Source organism: Filicampus tigris, chromosome 2, assembly GCF_054856515.1.
Source record: "Filicampus tigris isolate MCC_2025a chromosome 2, RoL_Ftig_1.0, whole genome shotgun sequence".
NCBI classification, from domain to species: Eukaryota; Metazoa; Chordata; class Actinopteri; order Syngnathiformes; family Syngnathidae; genus Filicampus; species Filicampus tigris.
The window spans coordinates 11672239-11693963 of NC_141218.1; the positions used below are offsets into that span (position 1 = coordinate 11672239).

General features: G+C 40.5%; 1 protein-coding gene across 1 annotated transcript in view; it reads right to left on the reverse strand.

The window, feature by feature from the left end:
* Positions 1–21725, reverse strand: part of slit3 (slit homolog 3 (Drosophila)) — a 247995-nt gene that overhangs the window by 216476 nt on the left and 9794 nt on the right. The window contains exons 2-4 of the mRNA XM_086016387.1: positions 12097–12168; positions 7182–7253; positions 1205–1276 (exon numbers count right to left, since the gene is read on the reverse strand). Of these exons, the coding sequence (XP_085872513.1) occupies positions 1205–1276; positions 7182–7253; positions 12097–12168 (216 nt within the window). The remainder of the gene's footprint in view (positions 1–1204; positions 1277–7181; positions 7254–12096; positions 12169–21725) is intronic.

Here is a 21725-nt window from a genome sequence, read left to right on the forward strand (position 1 = left end):
TAATCTTGTAAAAAAAAAAATCCAAATATCTTTCGACTACAAAATAAATTCAATTGACTGGAAAAAAAATCTATAAATCTAAAAAAATATTCTAAATTATTTATTTTTAAAATGAAAAGTACATTTTGTGGGGGGAATCATTACAAAGGAAATGTATATAAAACATCTTTAAAAAAATGTTTACATACATATTATACTTTCATGTTTTACATTTTAAATTGAAAAGACCTCAAAAATTAATCTCAAAAAAGATTTTACAAAAAAAATGAAATGATATTTAAAATTCAATTCTTTCAATACATTTCTTCAAATACTCATTTAAAATATATATTACAAATAAATCTTGTAAAAGAAAAATCTTTAAAAAAAAATGTATATTTTCTTTTAATTTAAAAAAAAAATATATATATATATATATATATATATATATATATATATATATATATATATATATATATATATCAAATTGATTGGGGGGAAAACAGGCAAAAAATTGCATCACAAAAACATGAAAATAATTTAATAAAAATGAAATAGGAAAATGACTTCCCATTGCCCCCCAAGAACCTTTTGTGCTGTTTGCTTGTAACATGCTGTATATTATAGCTTTGAGTTTCCAACCCAAATTGGCTTTTATGCTGGAAATCCACAAACATGTCGCAGCTGCAGTGGTTCCACCAAATTTATTTTAATGAAGTAATGACATACTGTCAAATTGAACTTGTCGTGTATCTCGTCTCCGGGCAACGTTTCAAAGTGAATAACGGAGGTGAGAAGTTCACCATCGCGGTGGTAGTATTTCCTTTCCCTACCACTCCCAACACGCATACATGGACAGTATATCACCATGTGTGTATGTGCGCACACATGCCGGCAATCACACGCAATCAAAAGCAGCACAAAAAAATGTAAGCAGCTCTAATGTTTGCCTCAACCGTCATCATTCCCAGGATGAAGGCTAAAACAAATATAATTCCTGAGTGGAAGGAAAGATGGATGGAGAGCAGAGGGGAGGAAGTGCACCTTTGGGATAAAGCGCAGGGAGGGCATGTCGCAGTCTGACCTGAGCGTACACTCCCATCATTCCATATTCTCCAACCAAATAGAAAACCCATTCCATGACATGATCCAACAACCAACCACCAAGCGGTGGAAAAGCGCGAGAAGACGGCGAGGTCGGCGAAGTGTAAACGAGCGTACTCACAGTCGGCCCAGTTTGGGATTGGACTGGAAGAGGAGTTCTGGGAGCAGCGTGAGTCTGTTCCTGTTTACTCGGCTGTGGAGAAAAATGGAAGAAGATGGGCAAATGAATAATGGATATGCGAGGCAATGGAGAAATGAATTCAGTGGAAACGTGAATAAATCATTGGGCTTCCTGCTTGTTGTGGTTTGGAGGTCAGCCAAGCTGTTTTCCCGCGATACTAGACTACAGGTTATCGTGTGTGTGTGTGCATAAGTTGTGACAACATTTATACGGGATCATAGTTATGCCTCTCAATTTGTTCTGATTATTCAAATATGACTGTTGTTAGAGCCATATTACAATATTCTTTGTTTTTCTCTTTCGGGTGTGATTCCTTTGCTCGAGCGCATGGTGATGCATGTGCGCTAAAAAAAGGGCGTTATTCGTGTGAGGTGTGTGAACGGGAGAGGCATAACGTTTTTTTTGGACCGTCTATCTATGTGTTTGTGGTATCGTTTTTTTTATTTGGGAAATTAGCGGAAATTTAATTGATTGACTTTGAAGTATCAGGTACAGTTTACAGTTATGTCCATACATTGACACAAGTAGCATCTTTTTGTTTCTGAACATCACCACAATGGATTTGAAATGAGGTGAACAAGATGTGCTTCTCGGAATTACAACAGTTTATATAGCTACGCCACACACTTTAAAGACCAAAAAAATCATGGGACAAATGAAAACTCATGCCATTTCTTTGCATTCCAAAACTCTTTGGTTGCTTTGGGTCTATGTCCATCTGCATTGGGAAGTACCGTCCAAAGAGTTCTGGCATTTGGCTGAATTTAAGGTTATATTGTCCTAAAACACTTCACAATTCATCCATCTGTTTTTTTTTTTCAATAATCACATCAATAATTAATAATTAAGTGTTGATTATATTTAAAAAAAACACAACAAACAATTGTTCATTCGTTATATTGTCATATTTGTATTGTTTAATAAAACCCCTGCTATCTGCAAAAAATTCTCCTCAAAATTGCAAAGTTGCTTCCCATCGTTTATCATTTGAAAAATCTCACAACACACAGGTGAGAAGTTCAACATCCCAGCCGGGATGTTCAAACCTATCGTGATGCGCTAAAACGTCAAGCGTGTCAACATCAAAGGCCAGCATTGTTTACAAACAGCAGCTTCTCGTTCTTGTCTGCTTGGAGATGGCGTACGAGTGTTATCTGCATCGAAGCGCTTGGATGAGGAAGGAGGCGCGAGGATGTCAAAGGGCACAAGGTCACAAAGTAGATTCCGCGCTAGACAAGACACAGACAGCGACCTTTGAACCTGTGTCAACCTGATAACAAGACCCTAGCTTTCACACTCACCTTGGGGGGGGAGTTGGGAGTCCGATCGGGGTTGTCAAACTTTTTAGATCCAGCGGAGGAATTTTTCCAAGCACCCCCTCCCCTCGATCCTAATGCCTATTAAATGTAACTAGCATATGTACCTCTAAATACCACAGGAATTAAAACTTTTTTTTCCCACTAAAGAATACCAAATAAGCAACTATAATCTGTTAATGAACAGTTATCTCGATAAAATAATTGATTTTAAAATAAGTAGATTGTGACAGCCCTAGTCATAATCATACAACGTACCAGGTAGGGAGGAGTAATCAGTTTTAGGGCTTCAGCTATGGAATATTTTTAGAATTTCGAAGGGGGGCCTGCCTGGTAAGTGACATGGGCGTCAGTCACTGAGAGTGTAGTTAGCTGTTTTTTGGTTCAAGTTAGCAGCTGGCTGTAAAACTGGCTAAGCGTGTTGAGCAGAGCTGGGCATTGCCTAACCGTCACAAAGTTCCCGTCTGCATATTTAGCCAACCAGGTGGTCGCAGTCGGTCCGAGTCAGCCAAACGGCGTCGAGAACTGACCTAACCGGTACGTCGTCACAAGCAGGTGCCGCGCACCTGACATGCAGTCAAATGAAGAAAAAAAAGAAAATAAACTATTCTATAACTTTTGGTCTCACTTACACAATGACATGTGCCCCATATTGTTTTTATTTCACTGATCACCACGCTGTGCATGAGTCTGTTGTTTTTATTTGATATTTTATTGGCTGTCGCCGACGAGGGATTGACCGAGAGCACGTGGGTCGGCTAAATATGCAGACGGGAACTTCGTGATGGTTAGGCGATGCCCAGCTCTGGTGTTGAGTGCCTGGACGGCAGTTGTGGCCATAGCAGCTTAAAAATAAATGTATTCATTCCATTTATTTTGTTACCATTTGTATAGTGAAGCCATTAAAAGTGCAATGTTGTCGTGCGTCTGCCCTTGACCACACTTTTTTCTTTAATGTTACAATGATTCACTGCGAATTATTTTGTGTACGTCAAATTAACGGTCTCCTCCTCACAATGTGGAAGTGCTCACGGTGAGTCGCAACTTTATTAGGCTCACCGTGTCTTTTTAGACCGCCGCCGACTCTCTGATGTTGTGATTTATGTTGCTTTCACACGCGGACAAAGATGGAGGCGGTCGCCCCCGGTGAAGACAAGATAGCATTTTTTCCCCCATGCCGCGACCGCCATAAATCACCCAGGCTGGCCGTAACGGTCACCTTTAACCCCCACCGGGCGTCACGTCAGAGTAGCTGTCGGCGAAGTATTTTGATCACCATTTCTAGGAGATTTCAGTATTGGATACGGTAAGATTTATCACAGGGATGGTGGACTGTCATAAAATGCCGCTGTCTACCATATTATTGCTGCTTATATTTTACATTCATATTTTACATAGCACGCATACTAAATATTTTGCTTGTATATTAGTATTCACAGAATTGTCACTTTACCCTATATTGCTGGTCCGTCCTAAACAATCGTCATTCGACCCCATCCGTCCTCGTCCTTTTAAAGCGCTTCCATCGTTACATTTCGTCATTCTGCATGCCGCCTGCCGCCCCACGCAAAAAAAAAAAACGTCTGTGCACAATACCGCGGGACAGATGCTGATGGCAGACGTTTCATAATTCATAAACATTACTTAAAGATCATTAGCTGGCTAATTTCCCTTTCACATCCACTTACTGGCTGGGAGTATCGTGGGTGGATGGAATTGTTTACAAGTGTTTCAGGCGAGTACCAATACCGGGTATCGGTCCAAACGATACTGGCCTTATTACAGTGTATCGGTACTTGCGACGTCGACCAGTCACAGATACTATGGCGCCCTCTTGTGACTGTTGCCTTATTATGAAGACCAAAATGGCATGCATAGCACACAGTTTTTCTAAATGAACTGTATCCATGTCCATCATCTCATATTCCCATTAAAATGCAATTTCTTCGAGGTATATGCATGTTTATAAGCTTTAAATTAAGGCTGAGAGTGCATTATTAGTGTGTTGCTACCAACATTTGTACGTTTATTTGCTAATTTCCTACATGACAGTACTTGTAAACTCAACATAACACACCGATCCGACGTCGGCCGTCGGAAAGTTGGTACACGCCGTCTGTTTGGTGTAGCGTGCAACGTCGTGAAGTCCGAGCCCTTGCTGGGCCGTCTGGGGGCGTTTTTTCGGCCGATTCGATATGTAGAATCGGGTCGGGCTGCCGGGACGAATGATCACTGTGATTGGCTGTTAGCTAGCGAATCAGTGCACTGGATAAGAACGGCAAGTGACGAATGCGGACATACGGTGAAAATTGAAGCTATTCCTCAAGAATTAGGTCAACTTTGCTCATTTTTCACATCTCCTGTATGGACATAATGTCTGGCTTGGACAGAAGAGCACAGAAAAAAAAAAAAGTACTACTTCTCAGGCATGCGCAGAAGGTCCGGAGTAATTGGCGTCTCTGTCGGCTTTTGCAGTGTCTTCTTCCGTCATTTTACGGTCCGACGAGCCAACTTTATGGCCGACGCGACAGTTGGCTACGACGACCAACGTCGCATTGGTGTGTAGAGGCCTTCAAGGCTTATTCTATTTGTTTATATTCATATGTTGATGGTTTCAAGACCTTGACAATAAACACAATTATTTCCAAGTGAAAAAGTATGTTTCCAGTCAACCGCTTTGCCCCTCCTCGGCCTCTTCCTACCATGAACTCCGACCCTGGCCTGACCCAGCACATTAGGGGAGCCTTTTAAAGTCAGACTCACCTCCGGCTCCTCCACACGGACACTATCACGACGTGCCATCTCCACCAGAGTACACATGTTGCTACCACTCGTCTGACATGCAGTAATGACATTTTTCCCTTCTTCTCATACCCGTAGATTACATGGAAATGTCAATCAAATCCTCTACATCTTGTCTTTGTCATTTCCTCGTTGGTCGATGGTCCGAGACGTTTGGTTTTAGGTGTGCTCAAGTCAGAGGAGAACATGACTTAATCGTCAACTAACCAACTGCAGCAGGGAAGTTATTTTTAAACTTCCTATGACTCAGAGGCACATTTTAAATCCAAGCCTGGGCAATGGGGTCAATGAGCAAAGCTAACCAATTAGCCCATTACATGTGTTTTTAGAACATTGCTGAAAAAGGAGCTGGCCACAATTAGTTATTTTTCCAAGGCAGCAAGTATTTTCTTTAAAAATAAGGTCACTGAGGTAGAGAAATGGAAAGGTTCGGCGGATCAAAGTCAATTTTGTTATTGCATTAGCTTTTTTGACTTGGTTACAGTATCAGGGTAGTTCCCAAGCATATGAGGCACAAATTTAGTTTAACTCATTCACTGCCATTGACAAATTTACTTTCCACAATCCAGCCATTCAATCCCAAGAATTTATTTATATTTTTTTCAATTTTTTTCAAAGGTTACCGTAAAAGAGGGTCTGAAAATGTCTGACAATGAATGAGTTAATTACAACTAACATTTTATCAGTTTATGTTTGGATTGCATGAAATTCCTCCCTTTGGCCCATTTGTGAAGTAGCTGCACATCATCCATCACAAGCACACATCACGGAACTTTTATAGTTATTCATTGCCTTGCAGCGAGCGTCTGAATTAACGTCATCCCGTCAACTCATAAACAAGTACGTGTGTGTGTTTGTGTGCGTGTGGGACGGGATGAGCCCGCCTGACTTGAGTGTCGGTGTGAACGAATGCACACAAGTGCGCACGCACACATGCACAGATCAGGGATTTGAAGACGTTTTTTTTAAAAATGTTAAAATGGTCATGTTATGTATTATTTACAATAAATGAATCAAACAAATATTTATTATTCAAATGTTTTTTTTATTACCGTAAATATCTTTCTAAAACCAGAAAGTTAACACAATAAATACGTATTACATGATTCTTGATAATGTAAATGCTTGGTCGGCCAGATTAAAGACACATAATATTTGTGGGTTAACGGCTGCTTTTTTTTTTTTTTTTTTTTTTGAGGGGGAAAAATGTCATCCATTTTTCATGGGAAAATTTGCATATTTGCCATTTTCTGTAACAAAAAAGGCTGTTGTATTTTTATTTATTTTTTATTTTTTCAAACCTTTGCTGCAAACACTGTCGCCATTCTGTTTGCTAATTATTTTATTTTAGCATCTCTGAGACAACAAACTGTCACTGCCGGCAGCAAACACGCTAAATAAAACATCAAACTAGCGGTCTGCTGAACCAAACTTCCACATCAGAAGGGCAGAAGTTTTTCCTTTATCACTTGTTTACCTCCAAACCCCAAACTCGCTCATCCAATCACAAAGCTAACAGCAGCCATGCTAGATTTGTGACTGATAGTCAGCGTGAGTGTACTGTAAACTAGAACCAAACATAGCACTAAAACCAGCTGAATCCGTAACAACAGCTCATAGCAACATCGCTAAAGCTATCTGCGACCACTAGTCCGTGTTGTAAATAAACACCCAGGCGCTAACCCTTCTAGGCAACCTCAGCCTATGAAGCAACACACTTTGAGCGTAGGCACCATCGAAGTAACTATAAAACAGCGACGGTCTATTGTATTGAGGATGAGTGAGATAGGAATCCTTACAGTCTCTCCAGCAGTCGCAGGTCTTGGAAGGCTCCTCTCTCGACGACACTGATTTGGTTGTCCTCCAGGTGACTGCAGCAACACACAAAACGCACACAGTGAACAACACGAAACATTGGTGAGCTTCAGCACAAGCAAACACTGTCATGACCTCTCAAAAAAAAAAAAAAAAAAAGTGAAAGTATCAAATGAAGAAAGATCTTGCATCTCATTACAACTGATTAATTCAATTTCTTTCCACTAAAGTTTGGAAGGATTTCATTCATTGACAGATGTTTTCAGCTGACCCGAGAAAGCGAAAAACAGGTTGAATTTCCTCCCCGCGCCAACACAAACTGAAAAGTCAACCCGGTGCCAGATTGAAATGGAGACGTTTCCAAGGAGGCGATTGCACTTTTATGACCAAAGAATGCTTGGAAAAACAAAAATAAGACATCGCAGTGATTGAAAAATGAATCCGACATGACGCAAAGGTCGACCGCGTTCGATGTCACAATGCGGCGAGCCAAAACAAGCAAATATCAGCTCATCCCGCTTTTCTGTCCCGTCATCTTTCATCCCTTCAGCGCCCCCGTCTTTGATGCATCTTTCAACCCAATTGCCGTTAGCGTGTAGTCAGGTCATTTTTGATGAGGAGGGATACACAGTCGACACAAATACTTTGCATTCCGCGGAGCCTTGGTCAAACACCAATCGCTTTCCAATTTAATCTCATCAGAATCATTTACTGTACTGTCTTCATCAGTCCGCCGTGTGTTTAAAGAAGCGTACAGCTGGATTCACTCCACCTAAGCAGAAAGACATTCAAACTCTCACTGTGAGTTCATTTGATTAGGACTCGTTTGGATTGAGGTACACAGTTGGACCTCCGGTTGTGCAATCTGGAGTTCAACCTGAATTTGCTGTAAAAAAAAAAAAAAATAGCCCCCAAAAGTCAAACATGACTTGGCGGTTAGACGGCTAGCCGAAACTACTTGTAGGAAAGTTATGAATGTTATCGGCGTTGTTATCGTCATCAGGGAGGAGCTGGTTTACAAATGCACTCTAACAACTATTTTCTATTTTACAAATGTGTTTCACACTATTTTTCTTTATGCAAAAAAGAGCACACAACCAAGGGCAGATCAGATCAGTGCAAACAAAATCTTGAAAAGTTTACTTGTATCTCTGAGTTAAAAAAAAATTGCAAAAATTTGTTGACCAGTTTTATGTGACCTAGCTGTACAATCAAAAAGAAAACGGAAACATGAGGGAATTCAGAAGCCTCCTAGAACACCTGAACTTTATTCGGGATTGTCAGAGGCAATTTGAATGGTGTCTGGTGTGTGCTACTTCCTCCCATTTAACATGAATGAATGTGATTGTTAATTCTGAGGACAGTCAAATCACAGTTATAACAAGGTGTGCACATTTGTGCAACCACAATTTCAGTTGTTTAACTTTCCGTCCTCTCTCATGAGATTATTAGAAATATATATATCAATTGAGTTCTACAGGTTACAGGTCATATTAAGATGGGGAAAACAAATCATTAAAAGTCGCACCTGGCACTTCAACAGGGGTGTGTACACTTTTCAACCCCGCTGTATATGCATCCAAACCGCAGATATTTTGCCAATACCACATGATTTATTGCAAATATTTTTGGTGACTGCCATCTTACAGCTCAGGGACGCAAATTCCATAAACCAACTGTGAGCAACGTTTAAAGCAAGAAATGCAATGATGTCATGCTTTAAAACACTTGGACCAAAAAAGGAATTTCACCAACGCTTCAGGGCACATTCACCTTGTTTGACTAAATAGGTTTAATATGAAGCATACGTTTTCACCTACAAATCGAAGATGCTGTAGAGTTAGTCATTTCCACCACAATCTGGAGCAAATCTGTTGGCTACGAGAGTGCCAAGTCTCGCATGCTTGACACACAGCCTTGATTCTATTTGTCTCTTCAAATTATTTGGAGTGTTTGTAATCATTCTTCAGATATTTATGTTTGACCACGTGTCTACTTTTTGCACGGCACACTAAACGACAATCAGTTTCATTCTGCAACCTGGCTATGATGTGCTCTTTCCACGAGCGAAAATACAATCCGTGCTCTTACGGTCTTTTGGGGTGTTCTCGCTTATTTCTGGAGACTCTGGCCTGCCTCTTCTGCTACTAGTCACCACTTGCCTCGTCTCAACTTCCTAGCTCCGCCCCATGCCGTCATGGTAACAAAAGCACACATTTTATGTCGCGTTGTGTTTAAACAGTTGATGGTGATTGTCATGAGTAACTGGTAGGAATCACATGAATTATTCCACACATGGACTGACTTTGTGAATTATTTTGATTTAGATTAAGTCTGCAAACGTCAACATGTCAACACAAAAGATTGATGGTGGATGACAGTTTAAAACCATTTTAATCGGGACATCATGTCAGACTACAACACTGCAATGCAAATTTCGTGACATTGTAGGTTATTTTGATTATTACATTTACTAAATTGGCATTGTTGTCATTCCAAACTGGTCGGAGAAGCAACCGCATGAATTATATGTTGTGTTCATTTAGTGCATTGCTGCAATTTTCCTGACATTGTGGATTATTACGAGTCATCGCATTTACGGTTCAAAAAGGAAGTTAAGATCTGTAACCGTTAGGAGGCTTGATCAAATGACATATTCTACAGGTTGATTTTGCGCCAGTGTGTTTTGACGTGGATTATTTTGACACCGCATTCTACAATTTTCCTGACATTGTGGATTATTTCGAGTCATTGCACTTACAATGCCGTTTATCGTACCAGAGTAACTGATAGGAAGAGCAATCACAAGACTTATACGATGCATCGGCTTTGAGATTGAAACTGTAGATTATTTTAGCAACTAGCGGGGCGGGCCACAGCATAAAAAAAAAATATGTTCAGTATATTTAGTGCACTCCAAGGATTCTGGTATTCTAGTCAGGGAAGAAACGGGATGACATTTCTGCCATCGACAGACATTACTAATGGTAGTGATTACACAATGATTACATTAAAGTAGGCTGGGGGAATAAGCCACATTTGTTTTATCTCTCCATGCGTACAAATGGTAAAGTGTGTAGCATGTCTTGTGTGTGGCATGTGTAGAGTGTGTGCTTTTCAGCTTGTACTTTTCTCAGACTATCTTCACTTCCACAAACCATCTCCTGGCCAATTTGCAGAGATTTACAGTGGGGAAATGTCACAGCAGTTTCTCACCAACCACATGAAACAAACCGCCAAGCCATCACACTCTCACACACTCTCTCTCACACACACACACACGCCCACACACCCCTCGACACACACACATATATATACAAGCTCATCCACAATGAGTCCCTCCATTCGTTGCAGATATGCAGGGGCGTCCGAAAATGGCTCGCACTTGCACACAAGTTGTCACACTGGCCTACATGAGCGCCAAAAGCCGCAGTGGTCAACAAATGTGCTTACAAATGAAAACACACACATGCATCGACTTATTTCCACTTCCCAGCCCAGCTTGTGCAGCGGGTGTATTTTTATCTGCCAGCCTGTGGAGTGTGTCTGTGTGATTATAGTTATTATGGGCCCTCTCACACACATGCACACACATGCACACACGTGCGCGCGCACATCTAATAGGGTAAAAGGAGCTCATTTGAGCGTTTGTCTTTTGTGGGACGGACAATGCGCCCTTGTACGGAACAAATGTCCTTGAAATAAAAAGGTGGGCTCGTAAGGGTTAAGAACAAGACTTAAACCGACACATACATATTTCAATTTACAGTACACAGTCTCACAGGACACACATTCAAATATATATATTTTTTAAATTCAATAATTACATCAGTTTTTAGTCCCCAAACTGTGATTACTCACTTTGTCACTCATTTTAAAATATAAAAACTATATATACAATATATTTGTTCTTTTTATCTTGGATGGTTTCGTTATAAACCATATATGACAATACGGATGAAAGGTAGAGAGGGAAGAAAAACATGGAAACATCAAACAAAAAGACAACAATAAAAGTTTTCCACTGCAAAATGCTTGAAGAATATAGTGTATGTAAAGTACAGAGGTTCATACAAAAACATTATTTATAGAGCTAGAGAAAGACAGAGCTTGGTAGCTAGAGATAGCGACAAATAGATAGCTCATCTAGCTACATAGCCAGCTAACCATTTCTCAATTCACATTCTTGTTCATTCTTACGTCCATGTGATTACGTGAAACCTAAGTCCTGTTCCAATTGAAAGTAATTGAAAGGTCTAAACCAAGAACGCATGGAATACTCGGATATTGTTCTTGTGTGCGTTCCTGTGGGCTATCTTAAACTTGTGAAGACTTTACTTGGAAATTAGCCCAAGATACATTTCGTGCTGCTATCCAAATGGCCGTATTTGCTGAATTCATGAGACCGTACTCTGCAGTCTTGATATTTAAAAACAGTCATAACCGTCAGGCTACATTTATGCTCCCTTGGTTGTCATGAAACCTTGACTGGGGGTTGTGTACACGATACAGTGACCTTCCGGTCAGTTCAGTGAAACCTGCTGTTTTAGAAGATGCTAGCTAGCTGTTCAACAGGTTGATTTAGCATGTTTTGACATTGTGCTAGCAGGTTAGCTAGCTAGCTAGCCAGACAGAGACAGCTAGATAGATAAAATAGTATAGCTTGCCAAATAGCTATCTTGGGGGGGTGTCTCCAAAGAGAGGTCCATTTGGAAGATTTGCTCCATTATGATGCTTTAATGAGGATTATTCTTGCAAACAAACAAAATAAATCAAACCATGTGAAATATATTTGAGGGAATCTCTTGTACTTTCCTCACATAGCCCACTTGAACTGCTCTCTGAGGTTTGATTACAACAAAAACATTTTTTTCAATTTTTTTTTGACAACAAACTCACAGAATTCGAAGGTTCTTGATGCCAGAGAAGTCCACTTTGGTGATCCGGGTGATGTTGTTTCTGTTTAGGTCCCTGCAGGGCAAGAAGAAGAAGAAAAAAAAAAGTCAGTCATTGAACAACAAACCTCAAGAGCACATTGAAGACGCCAAAATTAAAGGTTGATCAGGTTCAACGAGCACCAACAAACAGTATGCATCTTAAAAAAATGTAGGCCGGCCGAGCGTGTGAATGCCCGGCGGCAGTGGAGCCCACACACATGCATACTATCACATGTGCAAACAAACTCCAGCCCTAACCCAAAAATGTGCATTAAATACAAAAAAAAGTGAATAAAACACTTTTTTGCAGCGCAATTTAAAAGTTGCTCATGTTTCCTGCCTGTCATTCAATCACGTTACAATGTATACATTGTGTAGAATGAAGTGTGTGTGTGTTGACCGGTTCCCTTTCTACGTCCGACTGTTTATTGAAACGCTGTTGCACAGAAGGAATTAGCCCACAACAACAAATGCAATTTTCCCTCTTGTTTCACACACATACACACACACTCACGTATATATATCATGCCGATGTAAACAGTCTGGCTTTGACCGAGACAGCCCCGCATGTGTGTTTTTCAAAACACACCTAAACATTTATAAATCTGATTTAAGACCCATATTAGGTTTCAAGGGAGCTAATAGGAGCCATACTGCAACCTCAAACGTGGGCCACTGGTCTAAAGTGGGGTCCGGGGGGTCCACTGTGGGGTTGCGGCACAAATGTACCCCAACTAAGTTTACGGGAAACAACGGAAGGTGGAGGGGAGGATTGGAGCAACAAAGGCATCCCAAACCTTTATTGAGCCCAAGACATATTTTCGATTAGAAAAATGTCCCAAACGCCCAACAAAAATGTCACAAAAATGATATACAGTGGTGACTTGAGTTTTATTCCGTGTATTAGCGGTCAGTATAATGCAGTCATACACACAAAAAAAGAAGGGTTTCAAAACTACTATAAGTGACTCAGTAAGCTGCAGTAAATTGCGATTCTTCGCAGATGATAAAGAATATACGCATGTGAATATAGGTATATTTATTTTTTGTTGATGCACAGTTTGTGTGACATGAAGAGTTATAACACTTGCACATACATAGATGCTATTCGTTAGCCTGTCTATGCCGTTTTGCATTATTAGTTAGCTCTAAGTGGTTTGGTTTAATACAACGTGTAATTCTTTTTGTTTTATATTGACTTTGACAATCAACTTCAGCTGGTAGTGGCATTAAACAGCTGCCACCGCACACCCACACACATTGGGCGATTTAACATCAGGACTCCTTGCAATGTGAACTGTACGAACATGTATGGCATTGTAGGGGCTCCTTATACAATACGTTAAACCATATCCCTTTTTTAACCCATAAAATGATAGGAGTGTCATTCAAGTTAGACGCAGGTTCCTACAGAAAGAGCACATGGGTGTGACAAAAGATGAAAAAAATGGGGATATATTGAAAGGCGGCGCTTATTTTTACTACAAGCTTCGCTATTCCATCCACAGGAACATATGAAATTATAAATACGGTTAAGGCTTGCTGTAAAGCATAATATGTGTACTGTGCATGCTGAATTTCGCTTGTCGGGGTGTGGTGGGTGGCTGTGTCCCGCTCGAACTGAATTTTTCACCTGTCTGAAATCTTCCGTGCATTTTGATTGACTGAAATTTGCAATGTCGCCACATCATGCAACTGCCATTCCAATTTTGAAGCGCCGCAAAATCTTGAGATCTTGTGGCACAATCCCAAACACTGCACGAGTGTGCAATGAAGTTCCGCCGCATCGCTCGGTGTGCGGCGGTCCTAACGCGCCACCACACAGTGGTTAGGAATCACTGCTGCAGACAGTGATGGAAATCTGGAAATAATCATAGAAAGGAGGAGGAGGAGGAGGAGGTTGAAGGTGAGGCCCGGGAGCATCGTGCCTCTGAAAAGGTCAAATGTGGTGAAGCCAAAAGTATGACATGAACGCTGCAGGAGGGAACTTTCAACACCCCCCCCACCCCCCGCCCCCTACCCCCAATAAACATTTGTCTTTGCTGTTACAAGGTGATAGCAAAAGCAGACCTGTGATTAAAACTGAAGTTGTGCAGAATAATATCTTCTTTGAATTAACACTGAGCACAATTGAGGTTAACGTCTTGTGTTCCTTCAATAAGTTTTCACTTCCACAATTTTCTTTTTTGTCTCTTTTAAGTCACCTCTCTTGCTCATGCCTTATCTTCCACTTTTCCTGATTTGACTAAACACTTTCTCTTTGCTTTTTCCTTTCCCTCTAATCTGCTTTGTGTTCTTTCTAATCTGCCCTCTTTTATCTCAATCTCTCTCTTTTTACAGTTGGCTACATTCCCCCACCCCCCCACCCCCCATCTCTCTTGCTCTCATCTTTCACCATCCCTCTATCCTTATCTCCATCTCGCTCGCTGTGGAAACTCGGCTGCCTCGCCGCATTCAAACAAACACACGAGGCCAGGTGGAAAGTTGTATATTAAATAGCAGAGTCACAGAAAGACAGGATGTGGCCTAGAATCTCTGAGGATATTTTTATCTTTTATTTTTTTTCATTCAGATGCAGTGACAAGGAAATTCAAGTAAATCATTAAAGGTAGCGCCTCATTGGAGGTTGCTCATAGTTCGCAAACCTAAACCAGTAAAATTAGGATTTCACATCAATTCTGACATTCACTGCTGATGCATTTAAAGGCAAAAATAAATAGATTTCATTTTTGCATAATTTCATCAGAGCCCAGGAAGTATTTTCAGATGCTTTTAGCAAAAATGTAACCCCCCCCTGAAAAAATGACAGACAAAGCCATGAAATTATTTTCAAATGCTTTAAATAAACTTTAAAAAATACAAAGAAAATAGTTTTAATTTAAGAAATGTAATTAAATACTTACAAATGAAATAAAATAGGGAAATAAATAAAAATGAATATTTGAAATTATTAATAACAATAACATACTGACCCATTTTTAATCTACAAATGTTGCCTGTTTGTGATAGAAAAGAAGAAACTGAAAGAAACTGTGAAACGTGACGACGACCATAGAGCAAGAATTACAAATGAGTGTCTTCGTCATGCCTTCTCAGTATAAGAGGGTGATAGTAGTGCACTGCAGTCCCGATTCCGCCTCCAGGCACAAAGTGAGTGAACTTCCTTGGTTAAGAATGTTAAAATGCTACTTAAAACATTGCCTGTATGGTTAATAAAGAGTTTATGTTGGCAACAGTTTGGCCCGGGAACCGAAAAAAAAAAAAAGAAATTGGCGCTCCACAGTACAATGTGGCTGCCGTGTGTTTGTGACCCGTCCTGCAGTAAAGCTTCACTCTCACTTTAACTGACCAGCTGGCAGTCTGACAGCAGTAACAACTACTTGTTCACATTCATGTGTGTGTTGGTGTGTATGTGTTTACAACAAGAAGCGGGAGTCAAACAGCAGGTGTTCTCGCAAAGGACAAACCTCACAACCCAACCACAAGTTGAGTGGCGCGCACATGGAAAATAATTAGGAAGGAAGGAATGTTTAACAAATGGCAGCACAGGTGACAAAGTCTCCCAAAGACCAGTGTTAGGAAGTAGAAATACTTTGACACTGTACATAAGTAGATTTTTCAGGTGTCTGTACTTTCGTCTTATTTTTCTGATAGCTTTTTACTTTTATTGCAAACATTTGAAAATAGAGATCTGTACTTTCAACTTATTACTTTGTCAAAATAGGCAGGTTAGTTTTTTTCAACTGCCATGGATGACCAAAAACTGTGATTGAGGTCTTTAGGACTTAAGTTTGTCAATGGTGTAAATTTTAGAAAAAACAAAATATTCCCCATCTATGGCCATGTATAAGAAATGTGTTTGTGTTAGGCTCGAATAATAATTTGTGGTGAATGTGTTTTCTTGTGCCAGTTTAGCATTCAAAAATTGTCACATCTGAAAACCCACGTACAATATGTAGCATGTTTTTGTTAGTCAGATCACGTTTGATACTGTGTCCCGTGATATATTTATTTGTCTCAGTACGAGCACACAAGAGGGACATTATTTTGTTTTGGGATTTTTTTTCCCATTGTGCCAAATTATCAAATTGGGTTTTGTATTGTACGTAACTCATGGTCAAAAAAATAGTTATGTTGTTTTACTTTAGTTCAATGATCAGGTTGGTTGAGCTAGATTTGCATTTTCCATTAAACAGTTCATAACGTTAGCGAGGCTATGCCAACACGTTTTTTTTATAGCACAGTTTAGCCAATGCTAGCTAGCTTGCTCTTAATGTCTACAATTTCGGTGTCTGCACTTCTTTTGCTTTTACTTGGGTTGAAACAGTATTTCTACTTTTACTAGATTCTTTTTTTTTTTTTTTTTTTTACACAATTATCTGTACCCGTGTTTTAGTATCAAGTGTAAATACTTTTGCCACCTCTACTGGAATGAAGCTAAAATGGAAATCCTGACTTCAAATGCTCTTTGGCTCTTCGTCCATCTCATCTACAACACGTCTTGTTTGCCTTTTCTTGACCTTTGAGCTTCTTTGCTTCCTCTCTGTCTGGACAAGTTTCCTCTCTCGGTTATTTCACTCTTCCGAGGAGCGCAAAAAAGTAAGGGAAAAAACGGGGTCCTGGACTTCCTGCGCTAATCTCTTGTTATTTTTTCCACAAAGCACTTTTAATCGCTCCTCCTTTTCTTGCTCAGATAGGTATGCTCAATTTCGCCCTGGACGACTTGCAGCCACGCAAAGGAATCCTAATTGCCCACTTCCTTTTTTTCCCCCAGCCTCTCAACCAGTTCTACGATATGTCCGTCACCGGAGGAAGGAGAAGAAAGGGCTGACGTCGGGCATAAGAGTTCAACTGCCAAGTTATGCGATGTAACATTAGCTGCTCACGCTAATGACTGATATGGTGAAGTGGCAGTAAGAGAGGAGAGTAGCTTGATACAGGTTGTCCCTAAAACATCTATTCACTCCGACATTTTTTTTTTGATTCAAGTGAAAATACTGTAACAAAATAATATCAACCCAGATGGTTAACTTTTGAATACAAAATAAGAAAAAGTACTACCGGAAGTACGAAAACATCACAGAAGGCAAATGAGTGAATCGTATTGTATTTTTGCGTAGATCACATCACATCATAGTTGAAGTGCATCGCATGGCATCTTAACAGGAGAGAATTCTGGGTCGGAATTGGAGGGGTTCGGACCATATTTCATTGCAACTTCTGTGAATCTTATTGTATCGTAAATGAAGTAAAATACATCGCATCGGCATCGTATCTTAATTGTATCACAATTAGAGTGAATCACATTGTGATTTGAATTCATTTCATTGTATTGTAAACTGAGTTAATCACGCAGCGTAATTGGAATGAATCATATTGCATCTTAATCAGAGTGAAACATATAATAATTTGAGTGAACAACATCAAATTATTACTGGAGTGAACTTCGTATTGCAGTTGAGGGAAATCGTTTTGTATCTGTAGTCACTCGGATGGTAGAAATAAACCTAAATAATGGCAAACATATGATAAACTTTTGAAGCTAAAAAATGGAGCGAACTGCTATTGGAAGACATCACGGATGTGCCAAGACAATTCAGAAGACCGTTTCAAAGCGACCGTTGCTCCCATCAGAGATTGAATACAGATGGAACTGTTCACGACATCCAGAAGCAACAATCTGAAAGACCTCAGACAGCCACTCGCCGAACAAGAGAAGAACAAATGGTGGAATGCTCCTCTTTTCCGCAAATACAACTATACAACAATCAGTTCGTATGTTAGGAATCGCAATCTTGAGCATCCGTTGAAGTGAGCCCGGTTTGCAGAAATGAGCAGACTAGACTAGGGGGAAAAGACGAACTAGCTTCTGCTAACTGACACATACGCGAATGTTGGGGGAAGTGTGGATGTAGACCTGAGAACTGTTTCAAAGAAATGCATACTTTAATATGGCTCCTTTACCGAAAAACCAAGGGAGTACAGCGCCTTTCTCATCATTCACAATCATGTCCTAGTTCTTACAAAAATATACCAGTGAAGATGAATTTATCAAAGCGATTTTGCCATTCACATAATTCAACATGCTGACCGACCGCCATCTTTTGGCCTGGCAGAATTTGCAGAGCAAGAGCAAACATTTGCAAACACCACTGAAAGGAATCTGCTCAGCCTTCGCGGTTTATTGCCGTCACAGCACGACGGCGAGATTGTTCCTCGTGTCGCCTTTGAACATTTCCCAGAAGACGTCTGGCATGGACCCTTTCAGCTGGATGGTCTCGGTGCTTTGTCACAGGCCGGAATGCAGACGGTGCCAAAGGAAACGAACGCAAACCTAAGTCGACCTTATGTCCAAAAACAGATGAAAGAGGAAACAGGACAAGAAAATAAGTAAAATGCCGGTCACATTTTTTGGACTGCAGTATGAAGGCCACTAACTTATACTTCCTTAAAGGCTGTGATACACGTATTAATAAATATAGATACAAATAAATAATATATCAAATATAAATACAAATATAAATAAATAAAGCCAATAAATTAACATAAAACACTACATACAATTGACACCGGAAAAGAGCCGAAAATCTCAGGTCTGATCAAAAGCCAGAGAAAGGAAATGTGTCTTCAACCGGATTTTAAAAATGGACAGAGAGGGGGGCTTGGAAGGACCAGCAACAGAAAAGGCTCGACCCCCTCTGAGGCTCCGCTTGGTCCTCGGCACCTCAAGCAGCGCCTGGTCCGCAGACCTGACGCTGTGGGAAGGTGCGTAGGAGTGGAGGAGCTCGGAGAGGTTCGCCAGAGTGAGGCCATTGAATGATTTAAAGACAAATAAGAGAATCTTAAATTGAACTCTGAAATGCACTGGGAGCCAGTGAAGGGAGGCCAGAATTGCTGTTATGTGCTCGATCTTCCGAGCTCCAGTGAGTAGGCGAGCAGCAGCATTTTGGACCAACTGGAGACGTTTGAGGGAGGACTGGCTGACTCCAAAATAAAGTGCATTGCAGTAATCCGGCCGAGATGTAACAAAGACATGCATGACTGTTTCTAAATGCTGATGGGAAAGGAGGGGCTTTACCTTAGCCAGCTGTCTAAGGTGAAAGAAGCTCGACTTTACAACAGCGCTGATTTGCTGGACCGATTTAAGGTCACTGTCCATTTTAAAACCCAAGTTTAAGACTGTTGGCTTTAGATATAAAGACAGGGGGCCTAGGTCAACAGGGTGGGATGGAGACAAGCCACTGGGACCGAACACCATAACTTCTGTTTTCTTTTCGTTGAAATTTAGGAAATTCAGTGACATCCAGTCTTTGATGTCCTCTAGACAGGACACAGGTGGTCTTAAGGCAAAAGCCTCTTTTTTGCTTAGCGGGAAATAGATTTGACAGTCGTCCGCGTAGCAATGGAAGTAAATACCGTCTTTTCTAAGGATGGAAACCAGGGGCAGCAAATACAATGAGAACAGCAATGGCCCCAAAATAGAACCCTGTGGAACACCATACGATAGAGGAGCAGAGCAGGACTCAGAGGAACCTAGGCTAACAGTAAAAGTCCTGCCAGCTAAATAGGATCTAAAACACTCTAGAGCGCATCCACTAATGCCCACTTGGTGTTGCAAGCGAGTCAAAAGAATACTGTGGTCTACCGTATCGAAAGCTGCAGTCAAATCCAACAAAACGAGACATACGTGGTCTCCAGTGTCATTTGCCAGGAAGATGTCATTAAAAACACGTAGCGGGGCTTAGAACACGAGTGTGAAGAAGTGGAGCGTCAAGTGTCAAACCTCAAACAAAATATACGGGAAAGATCAATAGGGTAACTGGTAAAAGATCCCAACCATCATTGAACTACATCAAAGCGGCCAATGGAAAGGTTTTGCAATAAACTAGAAGACATTGCACAAATGTGGAAGGATAACCTTTTAAAGGACAAACAGGAGAAGAATTGGCACGGCCAATAACACATTCAATAAGATGAGATCAATCCTAGATCGGAAGCTGTCAATCAACATTAAACTCCAACTTTTAAGTGGTCGGTCCCGCTGTACGGAGCCGAAGCTTAGCATCTAAAATGAAGAATGAATTCTTAGAATCTTCTACGCCCATCTCTTAAAAACAGATAGCTAACTGCTCGCAACAACATAAATTCATAGGACACTATTAAAAATGGAAGCGGAAGGATTGCAGGAACTAGAGTTATCAAAATTTCCAGCAATTCGGAAAAATTAACGTCAATGAACAAAATGTTCATAGTTCGTCCAAGGCTGAATTGGATGACACACGAGATGAGGAGGAGGAGGAGGAGAAGGAGAAGAAGAAAAAGAAGAAGAGCCATAGGTCTATGCGCCTTATTGTCAAGCCGGACCAAATAGTAATCGCCGATAGGTCGGTCTGACTATAATTTTAAACGGGCTTCCGTTAGCGTTTCAGTCAACCAAGGGTTAGGGTTACTTTCATGCCACAATTACTACTTTCCAATTAGGCATGGCTTTGGCACCATGTTGTGGCATTTATCAGAGTTCTTGAAAGTGCACAAGAGAGCCACAAATAGCTAAGGATAGGTGCCACAGAAAAAAGCTCAAATAGGTGAACGGCAATAGGCGGTTGCATATTTTTGTCGAATTATTTGGCAGCTTGTGTCCCTACAATGTCACACTGTCACCATCCCACTCACACATTCCTAGCTGGAAGCCTGATCAGGATTTAGCATTCCAAATTAAACCCAACTGAACTGCTTAGTGGAAACATAAGTTCACTGCCCAATTTCCAGTTCGCGTTGACTTCCCTTCCACTGTCACATGAACGCATCTTGCAAATTCAGCGTCTTCGCTCGGTCACGTGATTTACTGCGTTTTTTTTTGGTTTTTTTAATTGTTATTGCCGCAAAGCGCCGTCCTTTCGCCAAGTCTAAATCCGATCAGCCTGAAGATGAAGACAGTCAACGTTTGGCGACAAGAACGATGGTTGGACCACATGAAAAGAGGGCCACCCTGGCAAGTGGCCCTTTATTTGAGGGTGGCGAGCTAAACGAGCTCGTAAAGTGTCGCTGTGTTTGGTGACTCGCTTCTGTCTGAATTTACTCATGCAGGACACCGAGGTGGTGGTGGTGGCGGGGTTTTGACTGGTGGGAGGACCCTCAACAATGAGACCTTTTCTCATTGCAGACAGACTCAAGTAGAGAATGATTACAGATGAATAAGGAAGGTAATCAATTCATTGATGGCTAAGAATCAATTAGGAGGAATTGATCAGTGTTTAGTAGTGTATTAAAGCGTTGAGGCAAAATGGAGTGCACTACAGTTGACGTCGGAAGTCTACTTTCATGAATCAGTAAAATGAATTTAAAAAGTCATTTTATGATTAAACTGTATAAATAAATATATGCGTACAAATTCTAATAAAATGGGAAAAATACCACACATTTTATTAAATGACGACAACAGTCATTGTGGAGTCTTATTTTGATGATTCGATAAAATAAAATAGGCTAACGCCAATCTAGAGTCTGATTTCATGATTTTAAAACAATTAAATATATACTTAAATACGCTATTATAATTAAATGCAAAAAATATACATACCTAATACGGTA